General features: G+C 46.2%; 1 protein-coding gene across 4 annotated transcripts in view; it reads left to right on the forward strand.

Annotated features, from left to right (window-relative positions):
- RNF17 (ring finger protein 17) overlaps nucleotides 1–15,426 on the forward strand; it is a 1,464,292-nt gene that overhangs the window by 1,045,783 nt on the left and 403,083 nt on the right. For 3 of the 4 annotated variants that reach the window (XM_063951615.1, XM_063951616.1, XM_063951618.1), the window contains one exon: nucleotides 15,046–15,243. The exons of the other annotated variant lie outside the window; for it this stretch is intronic. In XM_063951615.1, the coding sequence (XP_063807685.1) occupies nucleotides 15,046–15,243 (198 nt within the window). The remainder of the gene's footprint in view (nucleotides 1–15,045; nucleotides 15,244–15,426) is intronic. 4 annotated transcript variants of the gene reach the window in all.

Consider the following 15,426-nt stretch of genomic DNA (forward strand, 5'->3'; position numbering starts at 1 on the left):
TATCACCATTTCATATACTGATTTTCCTATGTAGCCAGGCAGTGCTGTTCTTGTAGTGATATTGTTTCAGGGTGATGGATACAATTTGTATGTTTCTCTTCAGCTGATTTGTATCTTTTTTTTAGTAGATGCTTGTGCAGTACGATTTATATTCTTCTAGTAGCTATTCATGTTCTAGGATTATAATGATTTATTTCTGTGTATTGAGTATAAATTCTTCAAAAAGATATAATCTTTGTTTGCTGCATTTCTAATAATGTCACACTGATATTAAGCACTTTTGCCGTTATTGCATTGCCTTTTACATTAGATGCCGTGTTCAGCAATAATTTAAATTCCAAATGCTTGGGGGGGGGGGGGGGGCGCCCTGGGCTGCAATATTGAGTACCTTGGCTGGCAAATAACACATAATATAGTCATAGAGACTATATATGTGTAAAATACCCCTGCCAGATATACATAGAAAAAAGCGGGAGAAGTCCGCCGAAAAAGGGGCGGGGCTATCTCCCTCAGCACACTGGCGCCATTTTCCCTCACAGCTCCGCTGGAAGGATCGCTCCCAGGCTCTTCCCTGCAGTTTCCAGACTACATAGGGTAAAAAAGAGAGGGGGGGCACTAAATTTAGGCGCAATATTGTGTATACAAGCAGCTATTGGGAAAAATCACTCAGTTATAGTGTTAATCCCTGTGTTAAATAGCGCTGTTGGTGTGTGCTGGCATACTCTCTCTCTGTCTCCCCAAAGGGCTTTGTGGGGTCCTGTCCTCATTCAGAGCATTCCCTGTGTGTGTGCGGTGTGTCGGTAAGGCTGTGTCGACATGTTTGATGAGGAGGTTTATGTGGAGGCGGAGCAGGTGCCGATAAATGTGATGTCACCCCCTGCGGGGTCGACACCTGAGTGGATGGTTATATGGAAGGAATTACGCGACCGTGTCGACTCCTTACATAAAAGGTTTGACGACATAGCAGATGTGGGACAGCCGGCTTCTCAGCCTGTGCCTGCCCAGACGTCTCTAAAGCCATCAGGGGCTCTACAACGCCCGCTACCTCAGATGGCAGACACAGATGTCGACACGGATACTGACTCCAGTGTCGACGATGATGAGACTAGTGTACATTCCAATAGAGCCACCCGTTACATGATTACGGCAATGAAAAATGTGTTGCATATTTCTGATATTACCCCAGGTACCACAAAAAAGGGTATTATGTTTGGGGAGAAAAAACTACCAGTGGTTTTCCCCCATCTGATGAATTAAATGAAGTATGTGAAGAAGCGTGGGCTTCCCCCGATAAGAAACTGGTAATTTCTAAAAAGTTACTAATGGCGTACCCTTTCCCGCCAGAGGACAGGTCACGTTGGGAGACATCCCCTAGGGTGGATAAAGCGCTCACACGTCTGTCAAAAAAGGTGGCACTACCGTCTCCGGACACGGCCGCCCTAAAGGAGCCTGCAGATAGAAAGCAGGAGGCTATCCTGAAGTCTGTATATACACACTCAGGTATTATACTGAGACCGGCTATTGCTTCAGCATGGATGTGCAGTGCTGCAGCTGCGTGGTCAGATTCCCTGTCGGAAAACATTGATACCCTAGACAGGGACACTATATTGCTAACCGTAGAGCATATTAAAGACGCTGTCTTGTACATGAGAGATGCACAGAGGGATATTTGCCGGCTGGAGGAGAGGATTGTGGACTCGGCAGTGGACAGGAGATGCAGATTCTAAAAGGCACATGGAAGTATTGCCTTACAAGGGTAAGGAGTTGTTTGGGGATGGTCTCTCGGACCTCGTTTCCACAGCGACAGCTGGGAAGTCAGCATTTTTACCCCATGTTCCCTCACAGCCAAAGAAAGCACCGTATTATCAGGTACAGTCCTTTCGGCCCCAGAAAGGCAAGCGGGTTAGAGGCGCGTCCTTTCTGCCCAGAGGTAGAGGGAAAAAGCTGCAACATACAGCCAGTTCCCAGGAACAAAAGTCCTCCCCCGCTTCCTCTAAGTCCACCGCATGACGCTGGGGCTCCACAGGCGGAGCCAGGTATGGTGGGGGCCCGTCTCAAGAACTTCAGCGACCAGTGGGCTCGCTCACGGGTGGATCCCTGGATTCTACAAGTAGTATCTCAGGGGTACAAGCTGGAATTCGAGACGTCTCCCCCTCGCCGTTTCCTCAAATCTGCCTTGCCGACAGCTCCCCCGGACAGGGAGGCAGTGCTGGAGGCGATTCACAAGCTGTATTCTCAGCAGGTGATAATCAAGGTACCCCTCCTTCAACAAGGACGGGGTTACTATTCCACAATGTTTGTGGTACCGAAACCGGACGGTTCGGTGAGACCCATTTTAAATTTAAAATCCTTGAACACTTATATAAGAAGGTTTAAGTTCAAGATGGAATCGCTCAGGGCGGTGATTGCAAGCCTGGACTAGGGGGTTTCCATGGTATCACTGGACATCAAGGATGCTTACCTGCATGTCCCCATTTACCCTCCTCACCAGGAGTACCTCAGATTTGTGGTACAGGACTGTCATTACCAATTCCAGACGTTGCCGTTTGGTCTGTCCACGGCACCGAGGGTATTTACCAAGGTAATGGCCGAAATGATGATACTCCTTCGGAGAAAGGGAGTTTTAATTATCCCGTACTTGGACGATCTCCTTATAAAGGCGAGGTCCAGGGAACAGTTGTTGATCGGTGTAGCACTAGCTCGGGAAGTGCTACAACAGCACAGCTGGATCCTGAATATTCCAAAGTCGCAGCTGGTTCCTACAACGCGTCTACTGTTCTTGGGCATGATTCTGGACACAGAACAGAAGAAGGTGTTTCTCCCGGAGGAGAAGGCCAAGGAGTTGTCATCTCTAGTCAGAGACCTCCTAAAACCAAAACAGGTGTCTGTGCACCACTGCACGCGAGTCCTGGGAAAGATGGTGGCTTCTTACGAAGCAATTCCATTCGGAAGGTTCCATGCAAGGATCTTTCAGTGGGATCTGTTGGACAAGTGGTCCGGATCGCATCTTCAGATGCATCAGCTGATAACCCTGTCTCCAAGGACCAGGGTGTCGCTGTTGTGGCTGCAGAGTGCTCATCTTCTAGAGGGCCGCAGAATCGGCATACAGGACTGGGTCCTGGTGACCACAGATGCCAGCCTTCGAGGTTGGGGGGCAGTCACACAGGGAAGAAACTTCCAGGGACTATGGACAAGTCAGGAGACTTCCCTACACATAAATATTCTAGAACTAAGGGCCATTTACAATGCCCTAAGTCAGGCAAGACCCCTGCTTCAACACCAGCCGGTGCTGATCCAGTCAGACAACATCACGGCGGTCGCCCATGTAAACCGACAGGGCGGCACAAGAAGCAGGATGGCAATGGCAGAAGCCACAAGGATTCTCCGATGGGCGGAAAATCATGTGTTAGTACTGTCAGCAGTGTTCATTCCCGGAGTGGACAACTGGGAAGCAGACTTTCTCAGCAGACACGACCTCCACCCGGGAGAGTGGGGACTTCATCCAGAAGTCTTCCAAATGATTGTACACCGGTGAGAAAGGCCACAGGTGGACATGATGGCGTCCCGCTTAAAACAAAAAGCTAAAAAGATATTGCGCCAGGTCAAGGGACCCTCAGGCGATAGCTGTGGACGCTCTGGTAACACCGTGGGTGTACCGGTCGGTGTATGTGTTCCCTCCTCTGCCTCTCATACTCAAGGTACTGAGACTAATAAGAAGGAGAGGAGTAAGAACTATACTCATTGTTCCGGATTGGCCAAGAAGAGCTTGGTACCCAGAACTTCAAGAAATGATCTCAGAGGACCCATGGCCTCTGCCGCTCAGACAGGACCTGCTGCAGCAGGGGCCCTGTCTATTCCAAGACTTACCGCGGCTGCGTTTGACGGCATGGTGGTTGAACGCCGGATCCTGAAGGAAAAGGGCATTCCGGAGGAAGTTATCCCTACGCTTATTAAAGCTAGGAAAGAAGTGACCGCAAACCATTATCACCGCATATGGCGGAAATATGTTGCGTGGTGTGAGGCCAGGAAGGCCCCAACGGAGGAATTTCAGCTAGGTCGATTTCTGCACTTCCTACAGTCAGGGGTGACTATGGGCCTAAAATTGGGTTCCATTAAGGTCCAGATTTCGGCTCTATCGATTTTCTTCCAAAAAGAACTGGCTTCACTACCTGAAGTTCAGACATTTGTTAAGGGAGTGCTGCATATTCAGCCCCCTTTTGTGCCCCCAGTGGCACCTTGGGATCTCAACGTGGTGTTGGATTTCCTAAAGTCGCATTGGTTTGAACCACTTAAAACCGTGGAACTAAAATATCTCACGTGGAAAGTGGTCATGCTGTTGGCCTTGGCTTCGGCCAGGCGTGTGTCAGAATTGGCGGCTTTGTCTTGTAAAAGCCCTTATCTGATTTTCCATATGGATAGGGCGGAATTGAGGACTCGTCCCCAATTTCTCCCAAAGGTGGTTTCATTTGATCCAGCCTATTGTGGTGCCTGCGGCTACTCGTGACTTGGAGGACTCCAAGTTGCTGGACGTAGTCCGGGCCCTAAAAATCTATGTTTCCAGGACAGCTGGAGTCAGAAAGACTGACTCGCTATTTATCCTGCATGCGCCCAACAAGTTGGGTGCGCCTGCTTCAAAGCAGACTATTGCTCGCTGGATCTGTAGCACGATTCATCTTGCACATTCTGCGGCTGGACTGCCGCATCCTAAATCTGTGAAAGCCCATTCCACGAGGAAGGTGGGCTCTTCTTGGGCGGCTGCCCGTAGGGTCTCGGCTTTACAACTTTGCCGAGCAGCTACTTGGTCGGGGTCAAACACATTTGCTGAATTCTACAAGTTTGATACCCTGGCTGAGGAAGACCTAGAATTCGCTCATTCGGTGCTGCAGAGTCATCCGCACTCTCCCGCCCGTTTGGGAGATTTGGTATAATCCCCATGGTCCTTACGGAGTTCCCAGCATCCACTAGGACGTCAGAGAAAATAAGATTTTACTCACCGGTAAATCTATTTCTCGTAGTCCGTAGTGGATGCTGGGCGCCCGTCCCAAGTGCGGATTGTCTGCAATACTTGTATATAGTTATTGTTTAACTAAAGGGTTATTGTTGAGCCATCTGTTGAGAGGCTTAGTTATATTTCATACTGTTAACTGGGTATAGTATCACGAGTTATACGGTGTGATTGGTGTGGCTGGTATGAGTCTTACCCGGGATTCAAAATCCTTTCCTTATTGTGTCAGCTCTTCCGGGCACAGTATCCTAACTGAGGTCTAGAGGAGGGTCATAGAGGGAGGAGCCAGTGCACACCAGGTAGTCCTAAAGCTTTCTTTAGTTGTGCCCAGTCTCCTGCGGAGCCGCTATTCCCCATGGTCCTTACGGAGTTCCCAGCATCCACTACGGACTACGAGAAATAGATTTACCGGTGAGTAAAATCTTATTATTGTATCCACTTCACTTTTAACTTTTTATGTAAATTAACAGTGATCTGCTTTGTTAAATCTTTAATGCTATTAATGTTCAGGTATGGGTGAGCGTCCCCACCTGGGACTGGTAATTCCTTTTTCACACTCTGAGGCAGATGTATTAACCTGGAGAAGGCATAAGGAAGTTATAAACCAGTGATAAATGCAAGGTGATAAACACACCAGCCAATCAGCTCCCATATGTAAATTAACAGTCAGGAGCTGATTGGCTGGTGCATTATCACATTGCACTTAACACTGGTTTGTCACTTCCTTATGCCTTCTACGGGTTAATACATCTACCCCACTGTTTCTAAAATATAACTTGATGCAATTATTCCTGGTCACTCCACTGTTGATACATTGTAACTCTGTATATGATAAACATTTGTTATGTGCGATTCTGGATTGATGCAGATTTTAAAACATTAATTATTCAGGACACATAATTTCTATGGCATGTTAAAGGTTATGTTTTAACAAAATATAGGAAAATGTGCACCCATAAAAAATCCAGTCTCTTTTCTCTAAAATTTATTTCACTGGGAATAAATCAGCCACTGGTTCCTCTAGACAGGCTACATCTTAATCTCAATCAACTACAGTATGTTATCATATTCTAATGTGTCATATGGGGAGGAGCGTGATGATACAGCTCCCTCTGTCACTGATTCCTGTGCAGCAGAAGAGGAGGCTCCCATTATGGTTGATGTACCTGCCTTAGTTGATGCTATTAAACAAATTCTTCAACTTTCAGGGGAGGAACCCACACCTGTTGCTAAGAAAACTGATAGAATTTTCACATTCTGAACATCTAATGGAAATTAGACAGGAACCCTGGAACACTCCTGGTAAAAAGTTCCTTTTGTCTAAGTGTGCATTATCTATTCTCTCCCAGCAACAGTGTGTCATCTCGCTATCCTCTCCCAGCTGCAGCGTCTGCAAAGTAAGGAACTCCGCCTCGGTCGATTCCTATGTCACACGTCTGGTAATGACATCCACTTTGCCTGTCACAACTGTCTCCTCATTGATGGAACCGACGGATAGATGAATAGAAAATTGTTTTGCATCTATTTATTCTCTAACAGGTGCTATACATAGACCTACAGTGGTAGCTTCATGGGCTGCAAAGGCTATCAAAGCTTGGTTACAGGCTTTTGAAGAAGAACTGCGTTCAGATATATCTAAAGAAAGCCGAATATAACTGGACCATGTTAAAAAGTCTTCTTACATTGGTGAAGCATTATCAAGAAGCTGGAGTTCTAATAGCAAAGGCGTCTGCAACCTTTGTGCTGGCACAACTTATTATTTGGCTACATTCTTGGAAAGTGTATTTTGATTTCAAGAAAACTTTGTAAATTCAGCCCTTTACGGGAGATCTTCTATTTGGCGAAGAGCTAAACAAGATTGTGGCATCGTTTGCTGGGCCAAAACAGCATTTTTGCCCCCGGCTCCTACTTATCGGGTCAAAAGCTCCAATTTTTGTGCCTTTTGTCTACAAGGAAAGGCGTAAGGACAGGTGTTTTCCTAGACAAACACACGCTACAAAGACCTCTAAGCCCAACACCAAGCAAGATTGGGCTGTACGTCAACCTACAGCAAAACCTTACAAACCTGCAACCTGATGGGGCGTGCCTCCCCCTGGGGGACCTCCAGGGGTGTGAGGCAGACTTCTGCCCTTTGCGCAGGTATGGGCCACAACCACTTCAGACGCTTGGGTGCAAGATGTAGTCTCTCACGGGTACGCTGTCTTGTTCAAGGTACACCAGTACTTCACCACGGGTCTTCCTTCGGATCAAGAAAAGGCTCTGATACTACAAAACGTGGTCAACTCACTTGTGCAATCTGGGGTGATAGTGGCAGTTCCTCAGTCTCAACGGGGAAGAGGCTACTATTCAACCCTATTTGTGGTACCAAAGCCCAATGCCAATTTTCAGCCTCAAGTCTCTGAACAGATTTTTGGAAGTTTCTAAGTTTTGCATGGAAACCCTGCAAGTTTTAGCCATGGGACCTGGGGACTTTATGCCTCACTGGATATACATGATGCATATCTACATATTCCTATTGAACTTTTGCATAAGTGATTTCTGCGGTTTGCTATCTGCAACCACCATTATCAGTTCCAGGCACTACCGTTTGGCCTAGCTATGACGCCTAGGATATTTATCAAAGTCATGGCAGCACACCTTTGTCATCAGGGAGTCAGAATTCTCCCGTACCTGGATGACCTGCTGATCCTGGCGAACTCAACTGAGGTTGTACTCCCTCATATCCAACTTGCAGTAGCCTTTCTACAACAACAGGTGTGGCTGATAAATAAGAAAACGTCCTCCCTTACACATTCACAGTTCATGTTAGTTACACCTGGAAGTGCTGCTGTACTCTCAATGAGTCAACGACTCTTCCAATCACCGGACAAGATTTTGAAATTGAGGAACAAAATTTAACAGTTACTTCATCATCCTTCGAGTGTCCGTTCATTTGGCAGGTTAAGTTCTCTGTCTGATGGTCTCAACATTCAACATGGTCAAATTTGCAGTGTTTCATTCTCGCCCTCTGTAGCTACTCATGCTTTCCAATTGTAATGGTCAGCCTCATCACATTAACGGGTCATTCTGACCTGAATGATCGCTGCAGTTTTTCGCAGCGTTCAGGTCAGAACTGCGCCAGCGCCGCAGTGCGCCGGCGCATGGCTTACAGCCAACGGCTGACGTTGCCTAGCGATCGCCTCTGCCTGATTGACAGGCAGAGGCAGTCGCTGGGCGGGAGGGGGCGGCATGGTGGCGTTGAGCTGCCATTTTGTGGGCGCGGTCCAGCAAACGCAGGCATGGCTGGACTGTGCGGGGGCGGGCCGCTGCGGCTGCGTGACTGGCAGCGACAAGCAACTCTCGGCCAGCCACAGGAGCTGCGCTGGCTGGGAGTCACTCTACAAGTACAAAAGTATTGCCTCTGTGCAATGCTTTTATGCTTGTGCGGGGGGGGGGGGGGGGGGGGGGGGGGGGCTGACATCCGGGGCAGACTAGCCCTGTGCTGGGCGTCCCCCCGCACGTCAGAGAAGATGATTGACTCTGGAGGTTCAGCTTTCACTGACTTGGTGACTACACAACCAGCACCTGCATAGGGGCCGACCCTTCTGGATCCCCAACTGAGTGTTTCTCACAACAGATGCCAGACTTCGCAGCTGGGGAGCTGTAACCGAACAACATTCTTTCCAGGGGCAATGGAGCCTGGCAGAGTCTCAATTACCAATGTGTTGGAACTGAGAGCAGTGTGCAATGCGTTGACCATAGCCCGCACAGTACCTTCAGGGCGGGACAATTTGCCACAGCAGTGGCCTTTACAATCACCAGGGCGGCACTCTCGGCAAAATGGCGATGCAAGAAGTGGCCAAGATTCTCCAGTGGGTCGAACGCCATCTTCCGGCCATTTTAGCTGTGTTCATCTCGGGCGTATTTAACTGGGAAACAGATTTCCTCAGTCATCAGGATGTTCACGCCGGAGAATGGGCTCTTCACCCAGAGGTCTTCCATCTCCTAGTGGACAGGTGTGGCCTGCCAAATGTGAATCTTATAGCCTCCCGTCACAATCACAAAGTTCTGGTTTTTGGATCCTCAAGCAGCTTTTGTAGGTGCCTTATCTGCCCTGTAGACATTTTGTCTACCATACATTTTCCCTACAGTATCCCGTTACGATGCAACTATATTCAAAATTTCCAGAGTACTTTTATACAAAGAGATTTAAACTTAGGCTTGCGCCTTGCCTCTATTAAAGTACACATTTCTGCTTTGTCAGTCTGGTTCCAATGCAGAATTGCTCCGCTTTCTGAAGTACGTACATTCCTACCAGGGCCGGTTCTTGGGATTGTGGCGCCCCGGGCAAAGTATAGGGGCGTGGCTTCAAATGGGGGCGTGGTCAGTTACGCCCCCATTTATGCCCCTGTAGCGACGCTGAAAGAAAAAATAAAATAAAAAAAAGTATACTTACTATCCCCGTTCCTGATCCAGACCGCTGCAGACCTCCTCCGCCGGCGCCGCTCTTCTTCTCTCCTTTCCTCGATCTATGGGAGAGACGTTATTACGTCTCTCCCATAGAACAGCATAGACACTAGAGGTCAATTATGACCCCTAGTGTCTGTGCCACTATGCTGTGCGGTGCGCGATGACGTCATCGCGCACCGCACAGCAAAGGTCCTCTCCATGAAGGGAAACTAGACCGTAGCGTCTAGTTGACGCACAACTAAGGTCCTCTCAATGAAGGGAAACTAGACGCTACGCGTCTGGTTCCCTTCAAAGCGGGGGGCACAGCTGGGCACTGCGGGGGGCACAGTGGCGGATCTTGCCCTGGTGCGGCGCCCTCCGGAAGGCGGCGCCCCGGGCAAAAGTACTGCTTGCCCGTGGCAAGAACCGCCACTGATTCCTACAAGGTATCCTGCGTGTACAACTTCACTATGTTCCTCCGGTAGCTCCATGGGATTTATGCTGTACTGGACGCTCTTCAGGAGTCTCCCTTTGAACATTTAGAGTTAGCAGATCTTAAATGGCTAATGGCTAAGGTATTGTTTTTGCTTGCTATTGCTTCTGCCAGGAGTGTGTCGAACCTAGGATCTCTCTCCTGTTGTCTTATCTTCCTGATTTTTCATCATGGCAGAGCGGTTCTTCAAACCAGGCCTGGTTAGCTTCCTGAAGTGGCTTCCAAATTCCATCTTAATCAGGAAATCGTGGTTTCTGCCTTGTCTCACCAGATTTGTCAATAAAGTAATGTTCTTTGGATGTGGTACGTGCTCTAAGTATTTATGTGGACCATACTAGCGCTCTCGGATGCTCTGTTCATCCTATATGGATTTCACAAGCGTGGTTGGCCTGTTCCAGCTTCAATTTCTGCCTATTCTACCCGGTTTGTAGGGCGTTCATGGGCGGCACGCCGTAAAGCGTCCATGTCTTTGATACATTCGCCTCCCAGGACGCTTTTTTTGGACGCGTGTCCCCTCCTTGAAATACTGCTTTGGGACATCCTAATTTCTCTTTTGGAACCCCTATGAATCCTGACAAAGAAAACAAGAGTTATGGTAGACTTCCCTTTAACTCTTTCTCTGAAGTTCATATGGTCCACAGGTCGCCCACCCTGATACACCTGGCCTCTCTGGGTTTTTACAGCATTGGCCTCTGATTCCGTTCTCTTGTCTGAGAATGTGTTCTTATGTGCCTAACATCTTTCTTATCTCCTTTCTCTTCCTGCTTCAAGCTTTTTAAGGAAACTGGTTATATGGGAGAGGAGCTGAGCATTCTGGGATACGCTGAAAGCTTAACTGTTTGGTGCCTGGACTCTGATCCACCACCTACAAACCCGATGTACCATTTGGAACCTATGAGTCTACCATAACTTTTGTTTTTTATTTCGGTGTGGGTAATCAAGTGGAAAAATGGGCAGACCTTCTGGTAGCAGGTCTTTACTCAGTTACTCCTAAAGTGGAACTGATTCCTTTTGCAGGAAAATATCAAGGAGTCTCCTACTTACATGGGCAAAGCTGCCTTAGTTGCAAGTCAAGTTTGTTCAAACGTTTCCACTTCAGCGGTTGTAGCCTGCCGATCTCCTTGGCTTCAGACCTGGCAGGTGGACTCTGATACTAAGCAGTCCTATAAAGCTCTTCCATATTCTGGAGAAGTTCTGTTTGCCCAGGAATTGGACAAGATAATTGTGCTAGCCACAGTTTGAAAGAGGACCTGACTCTACTTCAGCCCCTAAAAAAAACTTATTTGGCTCCTACTTTTTGCTCCTTTGTACTAAGTCACAGTTTTGAGAACTAAACTACCAGCCTTTGGCCTCCACGTGTGGAAAGACAGGAGGTCGACAAGCCCAGCCTTTCCGCTGACTGGACGCGAGCCAACTGAGATGCCAGAAGCATGATTGGCTTCTTGCCCTTATAGAGGATTCTATGGTCTGCAGACACCTCCAATTTTAAATGTTTGGTTCAAGACTTGTGCATATGCCTTAGTTCAAAATTTGTGTGCTCTCCTCCATGGAGATTCTTCACCACCGGTGTTCCAGACTTTCTTCAGAAATGGAATGCCTTAACTGAGAAGGTGGAAAATCTCCTTTCTGCATGGGTCATCATACCACTTTTGTTAACTTTTAGATCTCGGGGGTTAAATTCTAAACACATTTTAGCCCTTGAATGTGTATCTAGAATATCAGACGTTCAAAATGGTGTCCCTGATCTCGGATATACGGTGTCTCCCAATTACATGACCATAATGGTAGCTAATCTTCGAGTTACGGAGTAACAATCATCCTTCAACAATCTTTTTATAAAGGCTAATTCAGCAGAGATCCTCCGATCACGTACTTCTGACTCATCAGATGCTTATATCCCACGAGTGAATAGTGAATATCAAAAATTTCCAACCTTTTGCCATCTCTGAAATTGCTGTTCCTGGGTGTGTAGCTTCAATACAATCGCATCAGAGGATCTTTCTTTCTCTGGAAATATTCTTTAGTAAAACTTTCTCAGATAGAAGTTGCTATCTATTCATCTGTACATCTGCCTTCTAGGGAATATGGTATCCTTCTTCAAGGTGGTTCAATTCGTTAGATTCCATACACGCGAGTTACAGTTGGACCTGCTGTCCAAATGGAGCGTGTCATACAGTATCTGTCTCTCCAGAATGTTTTAGATATCTTCTCTTTTGGTTGCACTCCAACCATCTCTTCCTAGGTTGTCTGTTCATGGTGTGGGAATAGACCTTAGTCACCATGGACGCCATCCTTCAATGCTAGGGTGGGCAGTGATTCTTCAGAATCTGTTTTGGAGCCTTTGGTCCAAACATGAGACCCTGTTATCAATCAATGTTCTGGAACTCGGAGCGGTCATAAGCAATGATATCTGCTTGTTTTCTCCTCAAGGGTGTCTTTTAAAATTTTAGTTGAACAACGCCACGGCTGTGACCTACATATATTCATGCAGGTACAAAAATTCCACTTCCCGTGAGGGAGATGGTGAACATTCTACTGTTTGCAGAGAAGCGCGTTAGGGCCATCACATCCGTATTTATCCCCGGAATAGACAACAGGGAAGCAGTCTTCAGATATGTCTACTTAAACATAGCCTCCCTGCACGTTAACCAGCCCTTCTAGTCACGCCATGCCGTGGCGTTACTCTGTAGCGCCAGGTGTCTTTTACGTGTGATTTTTTTTTCCTTTAAAATTCGTTTAATTTGCGAAATGTGAATAGGACACACAAGCAGCTTATGCTGATTAAAATGCTATGCGGCATTCCTACATTGTGTGTGTGACCGTGGTTGTATCTGTATACAAAATGGTACGTTAGTGTCTTCCTAGAAAATAATGTAACGTAGCATTTTGCAGATACTGCCGCAGACGCGCACAGAATATAGGTCATGCCGCATATTCTTTTAATCAGCAAGGTCTGCTTGTTCGTTATATTCAAATAGCAATGCAAATAAGACATATTTTCGGTTAAAAAAAAAAAAAGACACCCGGCGCTAACTGAGTTGCGGGCGACCTGTCAGCTCACTCATGCGAGGCTTCTTCCGTTACGTGATGTATTGAGGCAAAATGTATGAGGACACATCTGTATCTCAGTCCTCATGATCTTCCCCCGGGCTAATGGTACCTTCACTCATATGTCTTCCAGGCTCTGGCTGCACAATGGGGATGGCCAGTGAGGACATTGCTCTTATGGCATCTCGGGTGAATCACAAGCTTCCTCTTTATTGCTCAGGGACAAGAGACCCAACAGCTCTTGCATTAGACGCTCTCTCCATATCATGAGAGTCCAATCTCATCTACCTGTTTCAGTGTACTCCACTTGTTACACGATTACTGAAACGGCTTTAGTGGTAATAAGTGTCCGCGATCCTGGTGGTTCTGGACTGGTCCCGTTGGTCATGGTATTTGGACCTTTAACATCTTTTGCAGGACAACCCTGGGCTTCTTCCTCCTTGTCAAGACCTTCAACAAGGCACTTTCCTTCACCTACCCTATTCTCGGCTTCGTTTGACGGCGTCGCTGTTGAAACCTCCATCTTCAGGGCAAGAGGTATTCCCGAAGCAGTTATTCCAACTATATTTACGGCCTGGAAGCTGGATTTGGTAGCACATTACCATCGTATTTGGCATGCTTTTGTCTTGGCTGTCAGAATGTGCAGGTCTTCACATTCTTTGTTTTAAAAAATAAAATAAAAATGTCGGCATTTTTGCTGGAGCTGCAGTCCTTGATGCAGGGAGTTCTATCTGCAACCTCCATTCCTTCCTCCTACAGCTTTGTGAGATCTGAACTTTGTTCAATACTTTCTGCAATCAAATTTATTTGAGCCATTAGTCTCAGTGGACTTAAAGTATATCTGTAGGAAAACTGCCTTTCTTTTGGTAATTGCCTTGGCCAGAAATGTCATAGCTTTGAGCCTTGTTGTGTCATCCTCCATGTTTGCTATTCCACGATGACATGGTATAGCTCTGTACAATACCATCCTTTTTGTCTAAAATAATCTGCAAATTTCACATCAACCAACCTATTGTGGTTCTGTTATTAATTGATGAGGAGTCTTCCTGTAGTCATTGGATGTGGTGTGCACTTCAGCCTTAATAAAAACAGATCACTTGTTTATTATCTTTGCTTATACAAAATGGTAGTGGCTGGTCTTTAAAGAGACCATTTCTGGATGGACCCTCTCAACTATCAGTCAAGCTTACATTTCTCAGGGTATGGCTGTTTCATCCAGGGTTGCTGCTCACTTCACGAGATTTGTTGGTGTCTTCAGGGCCGTGCAACATGGACTTTGGCTGCTCAGCTGTGTCAGCCACCATCTGGTCTTCCATTCATACCTTTATAAAATTTTACTGATTTGACACCTTTGCATCTACAAGGGCTTCTTTTTGTCCGCAGGCACGTTGTGCATCTCTATAGTTTCCCTCCTGCGTGGACTGTGGTGGGATGTTCCATTGTAACTCCAGTGTCGCCCATGGCTAAAGGAGAATACAGGATTTTTTTTGTACTTACCATTAAAATCCCTTTTTTTTTAGATTCCATGGGGGACACTGAACTTGCACTATTTTGTTTCAGCTTTGTTTGTTATGTGTTGTTCTTGTTTCCTCTAGCCTAGAGTTTTATTTTCTTGATCAAGGGAAGGTTTTCTTGTGTTGTGTTGTTTTTTCCGACTTTTCCATTCTCCTCCCAGTGTCTACTTGGGCTTGGTTAAATATAAACTGAGGTTAGGTGCACATAGAGGGGAGGAACCAAGTTCAGATCAATGAGTATTTAAAGAGCCAGTGTCCTAATACCGCAGTCTATACCTCAGTGTAACTCATTGTCCCCTATGGAATCGGAGAATGTGATTTTACTGTAAATCCTGTATCCAAATACATGTCTTGTACAGTATTTTGTTTTTCCTTACTTTATACTTGCCCAATACTTCCCAAATCTTAAAATAAACTGATTATAAAAATATCACCCAAAAAATAAATCATTTTTTATATGTATACTTTCCCGCAAACTTAACATATTGATATGTTCACTGTGTTGTCCACATGAGCACCTTGAAACCATTTTTTTCTCTTCTTTTTTTATTATTAAGCACACCAGTTTCTAATGATCAACATCTGCCACTGAAGGAAGTTTGGGATCCAGTAACATTTTTGCCTGACACAGAGGAAAATTGTATGGATTCTTTCTCTCTGTTTGAACAGAAACAGCTTGATGTGTTTGTCAGTCATGTCATTTCTCCAAGCAGAATATATGTACAGTGGTTATCAACAGCAAACATTCTTAAGAGGTACATACAGATTAATTATATGTGATCCATACGGTAATGACATACTCTATTTAGCAGTAACTGCAAAAGAATGTAAGTAAATTAGATGGGCAAATTGGCAAAACATTTCTGCTAAACTCGTATTTTTAAGGTTGTGCTTTTCAAACTGTGGTAAGCATGAATTTGGACATAAGAAATATTTTG

Source organism: Pseudophryne corroboree, chromosome 2 (genome assembly GCF_028390025.1).
Source record: "Pseudophryne corroboree isolate aPseCor3 chromosome 2, aPseCor3.hap2, whole genome shotgun sequence".
NCBI lineage: Eukaryota > Metazoa > Chordata > Amphibia > Anura > Myobatrachidae > Pseudophryne > Pseudophryne corroboree.